This window comes from Nerophis lumbriciformis, linkage group LG11, assembly GCF_033978685.3.
Source record: "Nerophis lumbriciformis linkage group LG11, RoL_Nlum_v2.1, whole genome shotgun sequence".
Classification (NCBI taxonomy): domain Eukaryota; kingdom Metazoa; phylum Chordata; class Actinopteri; order Syngnathiformes; family Syngnathidae; genus Nerophis; species Nerophis lumbriciformis.
In genome coordinates this window covers 37,400,780-37,421,898 of record NC_084558.2, presented here as the reverse complement: position 1 = coordinate 37,421,898, position 21,119 = coordinate 37,400,780, and the positions used below count along the sequence as shown (strand labels likewise).

The 21,119-nt window shown below is 40.5% G+C and overlaps 1 protein-coding gene across 6 annotated transcripts in view; it reads right to left on the bottom strand.

Moving 5' to 3' along the window:
* The window catches only part of LOC133610434 (integrin beta-3-like), a 99,512-nt gene that overhangs the window by 13,576 nt on the left and 64,817 nt on the right, over nt 1-21,119 (bottom strand). For all 6 annotated transcript variants that reach the window (XM_061966694.2, XM_061966697.2, XM_061966695.2 and 3 more), the window contains 5 exons: nt 20,900-21,061; nt 20,702-20,797; nt 17,482-17,571; nt 17,150-17,284; nt 9,758-10,193 (listed from right to left, as the gene is read on the bottom strand). In XM_061966694.2, coding sequence (XP_061822678.1) covers nt 9,758-10,193; nt 17,150-17,284; nt 17,482-17,571; nt 20,702-20,797; nt 20,900-21,061 — 919 coding nt within the window. The remainder of the gene's footprint in view (nt 1-9,757; nt 10,194-17,149; nt 17,285-17,481; nt 17,572-20,701; nt 20,798-20,899; nt 21,062-21,119) is intronic.

Below are 21,119 nucleotides of genomic sequence, written 5' to 3'. Positions count from 1 at the left end.
TTCATCTATATTATTTAAAAAATATTGACTTTAGATATTTAGATTTGGGCAAACTACTGGCAATGTTTCATTTGTTCAATATAATACGTTGACAGATAGCTAAAATAAAAAAATAACAAAAATATATAAACATAAAAATTTAATAAACTGTTATTTCAAATTTATACGTTGTGCATGAAGATCCAATGTGTCCTGATATTATTGTCTGATGATGTGTTAAAATATTTATTTGTAGGCGCACAAATAAATCACACAAAAACTGTTAAAAGATATTACATTTCATACAATACAAAACATAATTTTTATAGAATATTTTTAATATGAATAATTTCATGTTGGAGCAACGTAATTTTAGAGAAACAATGGCCAATAAATGACAGACGGCCAAGTTTGTAAAAACAATATAATATACATGAAAATAACAAAACATAAAAATACATATATTTACACAATGGCAAATTCCATAACAAATAAACATTTCTCAAAAAAAAATACTGAGATATAATAATGTCCAGTGCCTTAAAATTTTAACTTTTTTGCTCATCACTATTTCTGTCTTTATCCCTTCCTTGCCAGCATGTCTCATAATGCTATCACAATATTACCAAAGGCTACAATTGTTTTTTTTTTTGTATGTGTGCAATCTAAAACACTTAAAAAATAGTACCTCTGGTGTGTGGTCATCTGCATGCAGACAAGACAGTGACGGTGCAAAAAACATGGCGGCGGCCACTGTCACCATAACCACACCCAATATAACAACAATACCTAATAATCACCATTCCACCGCAGTTTCGCGGTTGTTGTGAAAAACCTTTTCCAGAGTTTTAAGGCAGGGACATTTCCAGAAATCTCCTGCTTTGGCCACTTCTGTTTGCACAGAACATGGGTTTATTTTTAGCTTCATGACAGCACGCCAGGCCGACGAGTAAGCAGAAAGGTATTTGCATGTTAGCGTGTCAAACGGGGAATACGCTGTTACATTATGGAGGCTTTGGGGAATGCAGATAAGCATTTCAGTGAGATGCTGAAATGTGGTGAAGAAGCACACAGGATTGCAAGAGCTTCATCACAGCTAGCATAGATTAATTTAGCAGAATTAAGTTTAGGTCGCTAAAAGGATTAACTTTACATGTGTGTTTTGCTGTTTTGTTTTTTGTGACACTTATACCAAATGAAGAATATTCCTATAGAAGTGGCGCCCCATGAATTTTTTTGACACTTTTTACCATTGTAAAACTTTTTTTTTTTGACATTTTTTAAATACACATTTTTCATAAAAAACACAGTTTTTACCAAAATATGCAAAGTTTGAGTATGATCACAGCTAAAAACCTATTTTCAATTGTTTTGAAGGTATGGATTTATCATATCATAATTAATAAGAATTACAATATATCAAAGGTTTGTGGTTATAATGCGAGTCAATAAGACCAAATTGGACCTGCAGGGAAGGAGTGTATATGCCAATCTCCTATTACATAATACTTACCTTATGAAACAGTAAAATAAGTTAGCAATCAAGCACCTGTACATTTTGCAGTAAAGCGTAACTTTATTTTACACTTAACATCAAACGGTAAAAAAAAAAGTCGCAATACAACTTTATCATTAAAGTTGAGAATTATTGTTTAATTGTTCCTACATTTTTGCTTTAAGTTATAATAAATAATTAAGTGCTTACTACTTTTTTTACACTTGAAATGCTAGACTGAAATACTGAGTCCATAGTATTAAAATGTCTCAAAATCTGAACACTGCAAGTATTGTGTCAATTATCTTTATCTAATATTGAGAGAATGACATGAAAATAATTAATGAAAAAATACGGAATATTGAACGTATTGTTTTCCCCTATGACAGAGGTTAACTTCGTTTTACACTTGATTACTAATAAAGTGTATTTTTTGGAATTTTGCCCATCATCCACAATCCCTGTGTGAGACAATAACACACATGTTTTTCCCTTTTCTGTGCATTCTAATTAGTGGAAAAACCGCTAGTAGGAGGCGGCTGACACTGCAGTTAATGGTTTTTATCTATTCCGCTTATAAAGCCCTCTAAAACATTGAAAAACCACCAACAATGCTTTACTATGACTGCACATTAACCAAGCTATGGTGACAATTTTACTGTAAGAGCTAACACAGAGGAACTACTTTTCTGGCATTGTGACACATCACCTTGCTCACACTACTCCTTCAACCACTAGCGAGTAGCCAGCTATTAGTTGCGAGGTAGCTTGAGCTGTTAATAATGTTGGTTGCATTAAAAACTAGACGAAGAAGAAGGAAAAGAAGCTTTAACTGCTTCTGTATTGTATTTGAGTTAGGAAAAATGTATGCTGTATTATAAATCATGCATTTCAAAATCCACACACTACTAACTTGATACTAAATGGCTCTCAATTTGTCTATCAATAAATGTAACGCAGCATAAGAGCCGACGACAACATCCGTAGGAAGCATAATTTATCTGAGGAATGAGGATTATTCGGAACGTAGCAGCTCAAGGAGAGCACAAGTGCTGAAAGATACAACTATCCAATGAGTCGGCATTCCAGTTAGAGCGGACATTGAAAGTCACAGTTTTATGTTGTTATTTGAAACGTTTAGCAAAAGTGCTACATGATAACGCTACAGCGCTCCCACAAAGTCTGTCATTCGTGGTAGAAGAAAGTGCTCTCTATGTTGTTATTGTTGATGGAAGTAGCCTTTGTTGCTAAGCGCTTTTTGAAATCGACGAGCCCAGGAAGAAAGTTATTGTAATCCTTCAAATGACCAAAAGAGTACATGTTATCATGAATGTAACTGTTACTACTAGAGATGTCCGATAATGGCTTTTTTGCCGATATCCGATATTCCGATATTGTCCAACTCTTAATTACCGATTCCGATATCAACCGATACCGATATATACAGTCGTGAAATTAACACATTATTATGCCTAATTTTGTCGTGATGCCCCGCTGGATGCATTAAACAATGTAACAAGGTTTTTCAAAATAAATCAACTCAAGTTATGGAAAAAAATGCCAACATGGCACTGCCATATTTATTATTGAAGTCACAAGGTGCTTTTTTTTTTAAACATGTCTCAAAACAGCAGCTTGGAATTTGGGACATGCTCTCCCTGAGAGAGCATGAGGAAGTTGAGGTGGGCGGGGTTGAGGTGGGGGGTATATTATAGCATCCCGGAAGAGTTAGTGTTGCAAGGGGTTCTGGGTATTTGTTCTGTTGTGTTTCTCCCGAAATGTGTTTGTCATTCTTGTTTGGTGTGGGTTCACAGTGTGGCGCATATTTGTAACAGTGTTAAAGTTGTTTATACGGCCACCCTCAGTGTGACCTGTATGGCTGTTGACCAAGTATGTTTGCATTCACTAGTGTGTGTGAAAAGCCGTAGATATTATGTGACTGGGCCGGCACGCAAAGGCAGTGCCTTTAAGGTTTATTGGCGCTCTGTACTCCTCCCTACGTCCGTGTACAAAGCGGCGTTTTTAAAAAGTCATAAATTTTACTTTTTGAAACTGATACCGATAATTATGAAACCGATACCGATAATTTCCGATATTACATTTTAAAGCATTTATCGGCCGATAATATCGGCAGTCCGATATTATCGGACATCTCTAGTTACTATATTACATATTTACAGCATGTATATAAAACATTGATGGAGGTTTTAGAATTTTTTTTAAAGAACTTGATAGGCGGAATAAATGGTATCCCCATTACCTGCATTGTTAGCCGCCTCGTACTACTATAGATGTTTTATAATAAAGGGACGTGTGTTCCTGTCCCACGAAAGGATTGTGGATTATGGGCTAAATAATAAAAAAAAAAAGTGCAGTTTTTCTTTAAAGACAGTTTTCAGTAGTTCAACTTTTTTGAGTAGTTTTTGTTATTGTTTTCAACTTCTTTTTACGCAACATATTTTTTATCTTTGAACCACAGCAAATTATGGTTTTATGCAAGACCAACAATACAACATGTGTGTTCAACCTCAGAGATTTGACTTGTTTTTGTTGATTTGCACCAAAACTGTGCAAACCAGCACAAATAAAATGAATGAATGAATCCCAGATTAACTTACTCATGCACTTGGCTTACATAATGGTTTTTTTTTTTTTTACTTTATGTCTCATTTTTAAGAGGTTTAACCTTTTCACCAAAAAATCTGAGCTCAAAATTCAAGATGTGCATTTAAATCCTGAATGTTAAACATCCATCCATATGTTCATTGTGACTGGAGTGTGTGTGGTGTGCTGAAGAGAATTGTTTTCGGGTGTAATTCTTCCCAGATGAGGTGCGTGGCAAGTCACTACGTGGTAAAGAGGGGCTGCCAGCTCAGTCGTAATGCAAACGCGCATGTGTGTGCAATTGCAGGGAAACATCACTAGGAATGTAACCATATTTGCTGTCTTCAATTACAAATTAGAACCAAGTAAGAACATGAAAAACATTACAGTAGAAATCGCTGTTTTTTAGAGCAGCTCTTACAGAGCTAATACACGGAATAGATGAGTGAACGCAGTGCTACATTGCTGCTAATTGCATCGCGGAATATCAAAGAAACCATGCCGGTATGTGGGATCTGAGCCGAGGATGTCGTTGTGGCTTGTGCAGTCCTTTGAGACACTTGTGATTAAGGGCTGTATACATAAACTTTGATTGATTGATTGATATGCCCCCTAGTGGCTGTGAGCAGCATAGGGATGACATCAACGCAATCTGAATGGATCGCTTAGTGTTTTGTGGCAAAGGTCTTCTCTGCTGGCCTAACATAGTAGGCGCACTCTTTTACTACAAAGTCACAATGTTGTAACACGTGCAGAATGTGGCTTGCCATTGTCTTGCTGAAATCAGAATCAGAATCAGAATCAGAATCAGAATCAGAATCAGAATCAGCTTTATTGTCATTACGCAAGGTAACGAGATTGAGGCCATTCCATACAGTGCGATGTGTGCATGCTAGAAAAACAATGTGCAAATATATAAAAATATAAAAAAATGTAGAAGTGCAATGAATATGGTGTGAAATGAATATATACATGAAAAAAACAAAAAACAAAAACAGGGTGGTTGGTGGAATGGGTTATTGCACCGAAGAGAAGGCAGTTATGAGGGACAATGGGGCAGTCCGTTCAGGATGGTTATGGCCCTGGGGAAGAAGCTGTTCTTTAGCCTGTTTGTTTTGGTTTTAATGCACCTGTAGCGCTTCCCAGAGGGCAGCAGGTGGAACAGGTCAGAGCCAGGGTGGGTGCTGTCCTTGATGATGGCACTGGCTCTGTTGAGGCAGCGGGAGGTGTAGATGTCCGTCAGAGAGGGGAGAGGGCGGCCGATGATCTTCTGAGCCGTCTTGACCACTCTTTGCAGCCTCTCCCTGTCTGCTGCAGTGCAGCTGCCGTACCATACCGTAATACAGTAGGTCAGCAGGCTCTCGATGGACGAGCGGTAGAAGGTCAGCAGCAGGTCAGGCTTCAGGTTGTACTTCCCGAGGACTCTAAGGAAGTGTAGCCGCTGCTGAGCCTTCTTGATGATTGATGTGGTGTTGACTGTCCAGGAGAAGTCATTAGAGATGTGGACTCCAAGGTACCTGAAGGTGTGGACCCTCTCTACACGCTCGCCGTTGATGTAGAGGGGGGCAGGGTCGGTGCTGCTCCTCCTGAAGTCGACGATGATCTCTCTGGTCTTGCTGGTGTTGAGAGCGAGGTTGTTCTCCGAAGACCAGGACGTCAGCTTCAGGACCTCCTCTCTGTAGGCAGCCTCGTCACCCCTGGAGATGAGCCCGACCACTGTGGTATCGTCGGCGAACTTGACGGTAAGGTTGTCACTGTGGGCCGGACTGCAGTCATGGGTGTAAAGGCAGTAGAGGAGGGGGCTCAGCACACAGCCCTGTGGGGAGCCGATTCTCAGCGTGCGGGAGGATGAGAGGTGCGGGCCAAGTCTCACATTCTGGGGTCGGTCCGTTAGGAAGTCCCTTATCCAGGCGTTTGTGAGAGGGGGGAGGCCAAGAGTGTCCAGTTTATTGCAGAGTCTGTCCGGGATTATTGTATTGAAGGCAGAGCTATAGTCCACAGAGAGCATCCGGACGTAGCTCTGCTGCTGCTCCAGGTGGTTCAGAGCAGAGTGGAGAGCAACAGCGATGGCGTCCTCTGTGGACCTGTTCGCCCGGTATGCGAACTGGTGGGGGTCGAAGTCTGGAGGGATATGGTCCTTGATGTGCTGGAGAACAAGTCGCTCGAAGCACTTCATGATTACCGGAGTGAGGGCCACTGGTCGGTAATCATTCAGGCTGGTGATGGGAGACTTCTTCGGCACCGGGATTATTGTAGATGACTTCAGGCAGGATGGGATGACTGCCTGAGCCAGGGAGCGGTTGAAGATCCTGGTGAGGGGGGGAGCGAGCTGGTGGGCGCACGTCCTGAGCACCTTTCCAGGTACTCCGTCTGGTTTGGTAGCCTTCCTGGGGTTCACAGCCAGGAGCACTCGTCTGACACTGTGCTCCTGTACAGTGAGTGGAGTGGCGCTGGAGCCCGGTGGGGGCGGGGGCAGGGCTGGAGCAGATGAGTGTCGCTGGGGGGTTTCGAAACGGGCAAAGAAACAGTTAAGCTCCTCTGCCAGTGTCGCACTCTAATCCGCAGTTGTCATATTGCAGCCTCTGAAGTTCGTGATGTCATGAATGCCCCGCCACACCTCCCGTGAGTTTTTGCTGGACAGATGGGACTCTATGCACCTCCTGTGGTCCGCCTTTGCTTTTTTAATCCCTCTCTTCAGGTCGGCTCTAGCAACACTGTACAGTGCCCTGTCCCCTGACCTGAAGGCTGCGTCGCGGGCCCTGAGGAGTGTGCGGACCTGGCTGGTCATCCAGGGTTTCTTGTTGGGGTAAACCCGGATGGTTTTTTCCACAGTCACATTCCCGATGCAGAACTTTATGTAGTCCAGCACCGTTCCTGTGGCTGTCTCCAGCTCCTGTTGTTGGAAGAGGTCCCAGTCTGTGTGTTGGAAGCAGTCCTGAAGTTTGGGGAGTGCATCGTCAGGCCAGGTCATAACAGTCTTTGTGATAGGCCTGGCCTGGCGTCTGATGGGGGTGTAGGTAGGAGAGAGCAGGAGGGAAAGATGGTCTGACTGTCCAAGCTGGGGGAGGGGTGTAGCTCTGTACGCGTGCTTTATGTTGGTATACACGTGGTCCAGGGTGTTCTTGCCCCTTGTAGAACACTTCACGTGCTGGTAGAACTTAGGGAGTACAGTCTTCAGATTGGCCTTATTAAAATCCCCTGCTATGATATGAACACCGTCGGGGTGGGCCCGCTGCTGTTCGTTGACGGTGTTCAGCAGAAGAGAGAGCGCTGTGTTTACTTTGGCGTCCGGTGGAATATACACAGCCGTGATGATAACAACAGACAGCTCTCTCGGGAGAAAAAAAGGCCGACATCTAACAGACATGTACTCCACGTCCGGGCAACAGTGCTGTTCAGTGATTGTCCCGTTGTTGCACCAGTTCTCATGCACGTAGATACAGAGCCCCCCTCCTCTGCTCTTACCGGAGTCCTTAATTCTGTCCCGGCGGAGCAGAGTGCGTCCGGCTAGCTGCATGCTAGCATCGGGTATTTCCGGGTGAAGCCAGGTTTCGGTGATAATCATAGCACAACAGTCCCGAACATAGCGGTTTCCAGCAAGTTGTAACTCCAGGTCGTCCATCTTCTGTACAAGGGATCTGGCATTAGAGAGGAACAGGCTCGGTAGAGGTGGCTTGTGGGGTTGTTTCCTAAGCCTGAGCAAGACGCCGGACCTGCGGCCACGCTTCTGCTTCCTCTCCCTCCTCCGTCTACGCCGTCTCCCAGACCCGACAACAAACCACGGAGAGCCCTGTGCTCTCGCTATGTCATCTGGGATGTTGTGCTCGTGGTGAAAGTCGCTCGAAACAGATATCTGGTGCGAGTTACCGATATCCAAGAGTGACTGGCGGGTGTACCGGGTGTTTGCAGTACAGGTGGTGCACAAAAGGGAAAAAAACATGAAGAAAAGAAGGAAGAAAGAGCACTGAAATGGAGAGCCGTAAGCCGCTGCGTCTGTGCGCGCCGCCATCTTGGATTTTTTTTTTTTTTTATTTATTTTTTTTATATAAATAAGCAGGGGCGTCCATGAAAAACACGTTGCTTGGATGGCAACATACGTTGCTCCAAAACCTGTATGTACCTTTCAGCATTAATGGTGCCTTCAGAGATGTGTAAGTTATCCATGTCTTGGGCACTAATACACCCCCATATACCATCACAGATGCTGGCTTTTGAACTTTGCGCCTAAAACAGTCCTGATGGTACTTTTCCTCTTTGGTCCTGAGGACACGACGTCCAGAGCTTCCAAAAACAATTTGAAATGTGGACTTGTCAGACCACAGAACTCCTTTCCACTTTGCATCAGACCATCTTAGATGTGCTCGGGCCCAGCAAAGCAGGTGGCGTTTCTGGGTGTTGTTGATAAATGGCTTTTGCTTTGCATAGTAAAGTTTTAATTTGCACTTACAGATGTAGCGACAAACTGTAGTTACTGACAGTGGTTTTCTGAAGTGTTCCTGAGCCCATGTGGTGATATCCTTTACACACTGATGTCGCTTTTTGATGCAGTACCGCCTGAGGGATTGAAGGTCCATGCATTGGCACTTACGTGCAGTGATTTCTCCAGATTCTCTGAACCTTTTGATGATATTATGGACTGTAGATGGTGAAATCCCTAAATTCCTTGCAATAGCTCGTTGAGAAATGTTGTTCTTAAACTGTTCGACAATTTGCTTACGCATTTGTTCGCAAAGTGGTGTCCCTCGCTCCATTCTTGTTTGTGAATGACTGAGAATTTCATGGGAGCTACTTTTATACCCAATCATGGCACGCACCTGTTCCCAATTAGTCTGTTGACCTGTGGGATGTTCCAAATAAGTGTTTGATGAGCATTCCTCAACTTTCTCAGTCTTTTTTGCCACTTGTGCCACCTTTTTTGAAACATGTTGCAGGCATCAAATTTCAAATGAGCTAATATTTGGAAAAAATAACAAAGGTTACCAGTGTCTTTGCAGTCTATTCAATTGAATATAGGTTGAAAAGGATTTGCAAATCATTGTATTCTGATTTTATTTACGATTTATACAAGGTGCCAACTACACTGGTTTTGGGTTTTGTATATATGCATTCTATTCTAGACATAAGTTTTAAGTTTCCACTATTAATCTCAATGTTGGAGATAGTTATTTATTTGCATGCAATGTGTAATGTTAAATTTGTTAAAATAAGTATTGTATTTAAGACTCTTGATTTAGTTATTTGAAAATGATTCCATAGAAAGTACAATTTATATTTAGTCTACAGAGAACAACATTATTCAAATTAGAATTTTGCTGAGAGTAAGATGCAGTGTAATTTCAATATACTAGTTTTTGATCAAATAAAATAAAAATCTGTTTTAAGTTATCTTTGTCATTTGGATTCAATGGGTGCTTTAAAAAGGAAGGAATTAAAACAAAAAATTTTGGTGAAAAAAATTGGGGATTTTATTTTTAGGCCATATCGCCCTGGTCTACATACAACTTTGTAAAAGTTAAGTTTAACTTTTCTGAATTCTACAAAAAGACTTAAAAGTGTTTGATTACCTAAAGTAATAGCACACATTGTGTTATCAATATGCAGCTTTTTGAGGTTATTGTAAGGGAGTGACAAACAGTTTTTAAGTGGTATTTTGGGACACATAAGAGGAAATGGACTTACCAGAGCAGAGTTCCCCCTTGTCACGAAGACAGTTGAAGTCATCGCACTCGCACATCTTCCCCCACACTTTTCCAAAGTCACTGCTGTGGCACACGCACTGACCGCACACACAGTCCCCGCGCCCGTTGCAGATACCCCGGGACCCGTCCCCGGGCTCCGTGCAGCGGTCCTGCTCCGCGGGGCCGTAGTCGCCCTCGGCACACTCGCAGTGCGGCCCCAAGCGGCCCGGATGGCACATGCAGATACCGCACTCGAAGGTGCCGTTGCCCTGGTGACACTTGGGGCTGAAGGGCTGCGCTCTGTTCTGGCACTTGCAGTCGCACTCGAAGGTGACAGTGATGGAGAGGGAGTCCTTGAAGCCCACCGGCTTGATGATGAAGGTCTTCTTCTTCTGTTTGGGGCAGGCTCGGGCTCGGGCCTCCACACTGAAAGACACCTGAGCGAACGAGCATGTGGTTGGAAGATGATAACAGTACCATAACATAGAACACCATACTATACTCTACTACAGTGTTATACACTTTTCCACCACTTGTGGCAGTAATGACAATATCAAACAAACAGATGGAAGTCTGGAATTAAAGTTAAAGTTTAAGCACAAAAAATATGCCTAAAGTGGTGAAGCTGTATTTTCAGTTGCACTTAAATGTTGAGTTTATAAAAAAACATAATAATTTTATTAGAATGTATTTATTTTAGCAATGCGTAATTGTATGTACATTTGTATTTCATCAGTTTTTATGAGGACCTTTTCTCGTTAAAAAAAGAAAAAGAAAATATCTAGCTAATCAAGCAGAGGAGGCAAGGGTGAAAGGAGAACATTTACAAAATTACAAAAGTGGTTTGTGGCAAACACCGCCAAACAACTGATACCCCTATTATAAACAAAAAAGGACAGCTTTTGACAGTTGATAGTTGAATTTGGGTCGTTGAGCAACTCAAACCTAACGTTGCAACAACATGCGTTTGTCAGAATTTTTACTGACAGTTTGGTCATGTTCGTGTTTTCCTGTGTTTGCCGTTTTAATTCCTGTCCAGTGCTCTTATTTCTAATTTCTACTTCCTGTGATTTTGAATCGCTTCCTCTCCTTTTGCTCTTGTTTTGTCAGTATTTCCTGTTTGGTTTCTGTGTTTTGAAGCACCTTTACTTTCTGTCCCATGTCCTGCCAGCACACCTGATTCTCATTAATTAGTTGTATTTAGTTCCACCTGGGTCACTCCTTCTGTCCTGGATCATTCTAATTGTTAGTCGACTTCAAATATACTTGTATTCTTGGTGTCACACTACAATCAACGCTCACCAAAATCCTAACAGCTTTTTGACGCCGTTTAATCAATGTTGGATACTGACGTTGATTTGACCATTGAATTTTGGTCATTTTCCAACCAATATTTTACAACACAAATACAACGTTGGAAAAACATGCTTTTTGATGACGTTTATTCCGAGTCAGGTTGTGACGTTGATTTGACCATTAAAGTTTGATAAGTTTCCAACCAACAACGTGGATCCAACGTTAATACAACTTTTTATTAATAAACTATTGTATGAGAAGACAACAAAATAAAAAGAGAGGCGACTCGGAAAAAAGGACAGTGAAGGATCAACATTTGCCTGGCTTTCACTCGCTGGCGTGAGCTCAAATATGAGGAGGGATTTCAGACCGATGCTGCCTATTGGCTCTGTTCCTACTTTACTAGTAAGTACCTTTCAAAGCTCAAATCAAAATGATAATGCTGATGTTAGCTAATAGAAATTTGTGTGGTAGCAATAAATAGCCACCAGCTTGATAGTTTGCAGTTTCACACCGACACGACCAGCCACGCAACAAACTCAAAAGTACTGTATAAAAACAATGCGATGATTGCAAACCACAAATATAAAGTTTGAGTAAAATATGTCGGTTCCTACTGTGGAAAGATCACTCATACCGAATCACTGTGGTATTACCCTGTCAGTTTGTATGTACGTGACAGTGGTTTCTGACAATTTACGACGCTATGCACTGGTCCTCATGGGAAATGTGGTCTTCCTTAAGGCGAAACACTACGGTTTTCGTCCAAAATCAACCAGTCGGTCTTCCACACTAAAAAGCCTGAAAAGAATCTGTAGGATTTTGTGGCCCAATAAAATATTCAACCAAGATCTATTGCATACTTGCCAACCCTCCCGAATTTTCCGGGAGACTCCCGAAATTCAGCGCCTCTCCCGAAAACCTCTCGGGACAAATATTCTCCCGAAAATCTCCCGATTTTCAGCCGGAGCTGGAGGCCACGCCCCCTCCAGCTCCATGCGGACCTGAATGAGGACATCCTTTTTTCACGACGGAAAGACAACACGGTGACAAGAACTAAATCATCCAGAAAAGAGATAAATTGTATTATTATGTTTATCTTACCTAAAAATAAATATATTTATTAATAAAAAAAATTAAAAAAACGAAATAAATTTTTACTATATTTTGCTAAAAACGTCAAAATTAATTGTATTTTTATTTGTATTTTTTCTGACTCCTTATTACATCCAGGCATTAGAATTATACATTAAAATAAACATATTTGAAATAATTAATTTTAAATTATCATAATAATTCATTTAAAATGACCATATTTAATTATTAAAATAATTGCTTGTTTATCAACAACTTTAGCATTTTATTCATTACATTTTGAAGCTCTCAGAAGCCAAGTTGTGTTATATTCCTTAATATTTATTCATGCAAGTTTGAAGTATCAATGATCTAAACACAGTTTTATTTGCATATTTTCAGGATGTAGATATATATATATATTATGTATATGTATGAAATACTTGGTGAATTCTAGCTGTCAATATACCCTCCCCTCTTAACCACGCCGTGCCCCACCCCCGACCACGCCCCCACCCCCCACCTCCCGAAATCGGAGGTCTCAAGGTTGGCAAGTATGATCTATTGGAAAAATGCCAGCAAGACAGCATGGACAGCATCATGACAAAAAGGCGCTGGAACTGAATTGGGCATGTTTTTTGAGGAGAGATATAGACAGCATCCAAAAAGCAACCCTACACTGGAGACCCGAAGGTAGAAGAAAGAGAGGAGGACCCAAGACCGCCTGGCGTTGCACTGTGGGAGAAGATGTGAAAAATAGGGATACAACTTGGGGAAATATCCAGAAAACAATCCAAAATTGACAGGAGTGGAGGACCTTTGTTGCTGCCCTACATGCCAAGAGGCATAAAGGGCAGTAAGTAAGTTACTGTGGTTTCATGGTTTATTGATTCATATCATTTGACAATGTTTATGCTGTTAAACTGTAAGTAAGTTAGATATAATTTTTGAATACGATTAAAATCAAGAGTAAGATAACTAATTCAGTGTTACTATTTGAGTGGGAAAAGTTGGGCCCCAAGGTCAAAAAGGTTAAGAACCCGTACTCTACTACATTATGCAATATCTCATTGAATTTTCAATACCACGCTATAAAATACTGTACCATATCATAGTAGACTATTTGCACCATCCTGTCCTCCACTATACTGTACTACACGGTCTTCTTGCTAGAAATACAGTCATTATTTTGACTTTTTGTCAGCTAAAGATAACAATATCAAGGTTTGTTGACAAAATGTAATTAATAAAGTAACTTGTAATCTAATTTAGTTACTTTTCAAACAAAGTAATCAGTAAAGTAACACAGTTACTTTTTAAAGGAGTTTAACGGTAATCAGTTTACTTTTTCAAAGTCACGTTGGCAACACTGACTATACTATACTACACTACACTGTAATGAACTACAATACCACAGCATAGAGCTTTACAGTACTGTATGTATCATACCATACTACACTACACCATATTATACTACTGTACACCATATTATGCAACACTATACCAGATTACAATGCTATAGCATGGGATATCATACAATACTACATTTCACCAAACTATAGCATATTGTACTTTGCCGTGTAATACCATACTATATGATAAAATATTGTACCAAACTATATCATACTACACTATGCTAGGTTATTTGCACCCTCCTATACTACAGGTGAAACTCAAAAAATGTGAATATCGTGCAAAAGTTCATTCATATCAACAATTTAACTTCAAATGTAATATTTATATTTGATATAAACCCATTGCATGCAATGTGAGATATGTCAAGCCTTTATTTTTGATGATGATGGCTTACAGTTTTTGAAAACTCAACATTTTCTGAGACTTTCTATTTGAAGTTTTCATAAACCATAAGCCGTAGTCATCAAAATTATAACAAAGGCATGCCTGAAATATCTTGAGTTGCGTGTTTTGAGCCTATGTCATATACAGTGTTGGGACTAACGCGTTACTAAGTAACGCGTTACTGTAACGCCGTTAGTTTCGGCGGTAACTAGTAATCTAACGCGTTATTTTTTTATATCCAGTAACTCAGTTACCGTTACTACATGATGCGTTACTGCGTTATTTTACGTTATTTTTTAATGTAGTATCGGCTAGAAACAGAAGAAGTGTCGTCCTTCTGTCTCACAAGGAAAAGAAAAGGCGTGCTTTCCTCGACCGAGGAGCGGAGCGCAGGGGAGACGTTCCTCCAGGGCCTATGTACTTCGGGGCTAACACCCTTCACTTTACCCGGCAGTGGGTCTTTACAGCTCCGGACTCGAGGGTGAATGACGAGGCCGGCGGTTTGTTGCAATTTTGTGACTTTATTGGTGTCTTGCACGCAGCCATCCACCAAGCTAGAGCACCTGCACGTACTCACTGTTGCGCTCCCTCACCTTTCTCGCCCACTCACTCACTGACGTCACTCACCTCACATGCTGTCATATCTTAAAGGGCCACACACACACACACACACACACACACACACACACACACGCTACTCTCATAACAACTAAAAAGACATCATGGCGAAGCCAGAAGTCGAGTTACATGGAGACATTGTCACTACTTTTCTTTTGTCGAGCACAAAGAAAATAACATTTTAGTTAAATGTAAGTTGTGTCTTGGATCAAAGATCCCATCTACTTAAAGTTAAAGTGCCAATGATTGTCACACACACACTAGGTGTGGTGAAATTATTCTCTGCATTTGACCCATCACCCTTGATCACCCCCTGGGAGGTGAGGGGAGCAGTGAGTAGCAACAGTGACCGCACCCGGGAATACTGCCCAAAACAGCAATTCAAATCTGCTGAAACAGCTACATAAATGTAAATGGGTTATACTTGTATAGCTTTTCTACCTTTTTCAGGAACTCAAAGCGCTTTGACACTATTTCCACATTCACCCATTCACACACACACATTCACACACTGATGGAGGGAGCTGCCATGCAAGGCACTAACCAGGACCCATCAGGAGCAAGGTTGAAGTGTCTTGCTCAAGGACACAACGGACGTGACTAGGATGGTAGAAGGTGGGGATTGAACCAGTAACCCTCAGATTGCTGGCACGGCCACTCTCCCAACTTCGCCACGCCACATAAGCAACATGCTTTGACGAAGCTAGTAAAGAGAGACACAGACTCCGATGCCACTTCACCTCCACCTAAGGATTTTAACGGAGGGACTGCTAGCCAGGACAACATTGATAGAGCCATTGCAGCGTATGTGCTAGAAGACATGCAGGCTATTTCTACAGTGGAGTCACCCGTTTTCTGGCAGCTAAATAGCATGATACCGGCATCAAACAACAAATGGCACAGAAAACATGTTCCAAGTACCTGGACAGTGAGTACATAAACATGGAAAGCGAGCTAAAGAAAACACTCCAAACTCTGCCTCTGCTCATCATTGAAGGTACACACTGTCAATTCTCTTATATACTATTTCATTCTAGACTTCTAGAGTGTTTGATTATCACATCACTCTAAATGTATAGACTATAAAGTTCACAAACATAAAGAGGGATGCTAGTGGGCCAGGCCAATCTTTCATTTTCTCTAAACTAAAACTGGGGAAATGTGTAGAGTCTTCTGGGCTTCACTACAGTGTTGATCTCCTGAATACATGATTTTATTTCACAATTCCTTGAGAGAAAAAAAATGCCTGATTAGGCTTTGTGTATGTCATGTGTGCCTTCCTTGGGTGAAGCCAGCTTTACATCTATGTTGTTGTTATGCGGTTTGTTACTTATGTATGTTATGTTGCAGCTATTTAAAATAGTTTTGTCAATTTGTTGTGGCCTGAAATAAATTGGCCCTTTGAAACATATCTTTGTCTTTGTGTGTTGTATGTAGACCACATTGCTTAGCAGAGTTGAGTGATGCAAATGCATGTCAAGTTGATCAACACATTGTATTATTCTCCAGTGCAATAACAGTACTGAAACAAAGGCTAAAAGGGCATTAATGGGAGCCTTAAAAAAAAGGAGAAAAAAATAAGTAACTAAATAGTTACTTTTCACAGTAACGCATTACTTTTTGGTGTAAGTAACTGAGTTAGTAACTGAGTTACTTTTGAAATAAAGTAACTAGTAACTGTAACTAGTTACTGGTTTTCAGTAACTAACCCAACACTGGTCATATATTAGTTTTACCTTGTAAATCGAATTGCTGGAATAAACGAGGATTCAATTTTTTTGTTTGTTTCACCAGTATACTAAATCACAATACCAATAGTAAAGAATAGCATATGATGCCATCCTCTACTACACTACTCATTACCAAATTGTACTATACCATAAAGTAACTGTACCATACTGTACTATACTTTTCGATATTAGACAATTTGCACCATACTATCCTACACTACACAATACTATACTACACTACACTAGACAACAAAACCCTAGCATATCATACCATATTCTACACTACACTACACCACTTTACTGTCCCACACACTATAAAATACTATACCAAACTACATCACACTATCCTACGTTAGACGAGTTCCACCATACTACACTACATATTACTAAGGAGAAACATCTTATCATTGCATGGGGAATGCATGAGACCAATCATTCATTCGGCATTGCATCTAAAACTGGTGCAAGTCCAAAAGTGGGCAGTGACGGCGTGTGCATGGACGACCATATAAGGAGAAAATTAGGCCCAGAGAAAGAAATGTGCGAGAGGGCCAAAAAATGTCACCTGGAGTGAAGAAAGACAAAGCCAAAAAAGCTGGGGGAAAAATGGTTAAAAAAAGGATGGAAGGACAAAAAACAGGAAGAAACAACAAAATGGGGAGAAGTACAGATTACACATAGATACCAGGAACATGGTTATTTTTGCAAGGGAATAACAGAGCTATGCATTTTATTTATACATCTGTATTAAATTCTGCTTTCTAAGGCTTGTGAGGCAAGATGTCTACGGTCTGGAATGGAGCTACACTGCATAGATTCCCAAATGTTGACAGATGGTAGAAGAATACATTTTCTGGACATTTGCCTGCACTGACCGTGTCTCCGATCTTGAGTCCCGAGCAAGACTTGAGGCCTGGGATGACTTCTCCATTCAAACATGTGGCGTTAAAAGAGAGCGACAGTTCCTCTGGGACGCCCAGAAGCTCCAGCTCTACCTTGGAGCGGATTTTCTGCGGTAATGAAGACAAGAAAGCAAGAGAAGAAAATGTATGCGTCAAAAGTATTCAGACTCCAAATTTAAATCCTCCATTTTTACTTCCTGCAGGGACAGGGACATACTGTATGCATATGATTCACACACAACTGGTGTGTGTCAACAACACCGTCTCACCACATTGCGTGTCTTGATTTGTGTAATAACACTCACAGCGTAGGCCTTCAATATGAGCTGAATGACATTGCCAGAGTCATTGGACAGCGTTCCCACAGTGGTACCGGGAATCAGCTCACTGTAGTTCTAAAAAAACAGAACAAAGGACTGTAGTCATCCTACATTGGAAATAGTAATTATTGTATGTAATATCCAAAGTGTCCAAAATGTATACAAAAAACATAGAGACACAAACAGTACTATGCCTCACTATAGCATACTAGGCCAGGGGCCAAACTTTTCGACGACAGTGGAGCCTGCAGGATAAACCTTGTCAAATGATATGAAACAATGTGTTAATCACAAAGATTATTATTATTAAGGCTTAGGTCAGGCTGATTACAATAATACATACGACTCAAATAGTCTGCAAAAGAAAGGACCCATAAAAACTGATGAAAAATAAATGTATATACATTTTACCTTATGCAGTGCTAAAATTAATGAATTAGAACTAATTAATAATGAATAATAATAATATAAATGTTTCTTAAATAAACTGTCAATGAAATTAAAGTGGAAATTAAAATATAACTTCACCACTTAAGTCAGAATGTTTGCATTTAAGAAACTCCTCTATGACTTTAGCTCCAAACGTTTTGTTTGTTTGATATTGTCATTACTGCCACAAGTGGTGAAAAGTGTATTACAATTAGGTACAGCTGCGGCCCATACGGACCACAGCTGAGAAATAGATATTTTTTGGCGGCCCAACAATTTTTCCTCAATCCTTCTTGCCATGCCATGTTTGTTATTGTCAATAGTGCTGTGTGTGCATGTGTTTGTATGTGTGTTTTTTTTCCTCTTTCTTTTTATCATTTTATGTGTGAAGCACTTTGTGTTGCCATTTCCCTGTGTAAGAAAAATGCTATATGAATAAAGTTTGATTTGATTTGATTTGAATGTGTCTCGGCCCTATGGTTAAGAAACACTTTACTTGACTATACAATATCATAGCATAGCATACTCGACTATTGTCACAATCCTTCATGACTATTCTGGTTTTTGTTATAGACTTTGTGTGTTCTGTGTCTAGTTTTGTTCCAGTGTTTGTTACCACTTCCTGTGTGCTGTTATTTCCTATCACTGCACCACAGGCCTGAGAATTGCCTCCCTCGCTAGTCTCTGATTGAAAACCTGGACACATCTGTTCCCGGTTGCCAAGCAGGCTCATTTATAAGCCATCATTTGGATCATGAATCATTTTACTGATAGTCTAGGCTACTTTTCAGAGACAGTATGTGTTTGTGTCTTGTGCACTCCTTAGCTGCACTTGCCTTCTTTTGTTAAGTATACTTTTACCTGCATTCCACCAGCTGTTCTCTGTATTTTGGGGTCATGCTGCAAGCAACGCTTCCCAACTATATTATACAATGTTATACTATTAAAAACTATATCATATCATAGCATCCTATACTATACCACGCTATACACCATGCTATAAAATACCATAGCATAGCATATCATACAATTCTATTTGTACTCTAGTATTTTACTATACTGTATAGTACCATACTATATCATATACCATCATTCACAGTAAAATACTATAACACACTGTACAATGCTATATTGTTACCATATTTAACTTATCATATGATACAGTACCATAGGATTCTGTACCGTACCATGTGATATCATACTATACTGTAATATATCTACCATAAAAAAATAAACTACAATATACAATACAGTAACACATCATGCTATACCATTCGATTTGATTCCAACTTTTGAAGTGGTGATTTGATTCCAAATGTATTCTTAATTCAAACAGATTTTCATAATATCATTATTTGGTATAAAAATTATAATAAAACGTTTCAAAAGACGTTACAGGTTATAAAAGCTCCACTTGGCTGTTGACATAAGACGTATAAATGCAGGAAGCACAGAGATGGTCTAAAAAATGGTCTACATTTTTTTTTCCGAAAATACAAAAATATATTAATTTTAAAAATTATAAATCGTTTTTGAATCAGAATAAATAAGAAATGTTATTCGGATGTGAATTTAATTTTTTCAGCAGCCCTAATACCATTCCATACTACTTGCATTTTGCCCCACTATTAAGTACCATGTCATTCTATAATCCATCCATTTTCTCCGCTTGTCCCATTCGGGGTCGCAGGGGGTGCTGGAGCCTATCTTAGCAATATACCAAACCATACTATGTGATGCCATAGGCTACATATATTATAATACAGTATACTTAACAATATTTAACTATGCTATACTACCTATAATGCAGTACACTGAACACTACTAGACTTTACTCTCAGTGATTGAAACATAATCGTCAAACAATGTGTCATCCTCATACTTGCCAAGTCTTCTGATTTTTCTGGGAGACTCACGAATTTCAGTGCCCCTCCCGAAAATCTCCCGGGATTTAGCGTCCTCTACAACCTGTCGTCACATTCGCTTTTCCTCCATACCAACAGCGTGCCGGCCCAGCCACGTATTATTTGCGGCTTCAATATGTACATAAGTGAATGCCATACATACTTGATCAACAGCCATACAGGTCACACTGAGGGTGGCCGTATAAACAACTTTAACACTGTTACAAATATGCGCCACACTGTGAACCCACACCAAACAAGAATGACAAACACATTTCGGGAGAACATCCGCACCGTAACACAACATAAACACAACAGAACAAATACCCAGAATCCCTTGCAGCACTAACTCTTCCGGGACGCTACAATATGCAAAACCTCAAACCCCACCTCAACCCCCACCCCATCTCCCAAATTCGGAGGTCTCAAGGTTGGCAAGTATGGTCATCCTTAATATTTTTCCCATTTCCAAAAGAAACAAAAGCTGTCCCTAATCATTTGTCATTCTCACTAACCTCTACTTGCAACTTGCTGAGTCAGGACAATGTGCACAGGCAATAAATTCTGAATTTCCATTCCTCCGGAGTGGCGTTCAAAAATGTCTCTGTCAAGCCATTGAGGTTTGGAAGCGTTGAAGAAAGCGCTGCATGTTCAGGATTAAGTAATAACAGAGCGGCAGTAGCAGCCATTCTTCTCGGTTTGCATTTGAGTCTACTACTATTTCTCTGTATTTTTCAGTAACTCAAATAGATTGTCAAAATTAACTAGAAACTATAAATCCCATAGAAAAGTCAAAAATCCAAAGAAAGAAATTAAGTGAGGACTGTAATGTGCGCTAATACATCACAGCACAACATAGCAATCCCACTAACCTGGTACAATGGCACCACAGGGTTGGTGACAGCAAAGATGAGGTTGATGTTGTTCTCTGACATCTTCTCCGTGATGAGCGCGAGGGATGGGTAATCCTGTGTAGAGAGAATGGGGGCGGGTAAATGTGTTTACTCAGCATTATACACACACCTTTACCACCTGTGAGCGACAAACACACACACACACCACACGCTAACCATGGTGGTAGACATGCTGTACAGGTTGTCCGAGTTGAGGTGGCACCGTCCGTCATTGGGCCGCACGATCCCGGCGAGGCGACCGTCCAGCGCCACGTGCGTCTTGGCGTCCGAGGTAAAGATGAGGAGGTGGGACGCGCCGGGACGCCAGCCGATCTGCTCCTGGTCTCCATGAAAACACAAAAGGTCAATTTCTATAGCAAAAAAATGAGACGAGTGA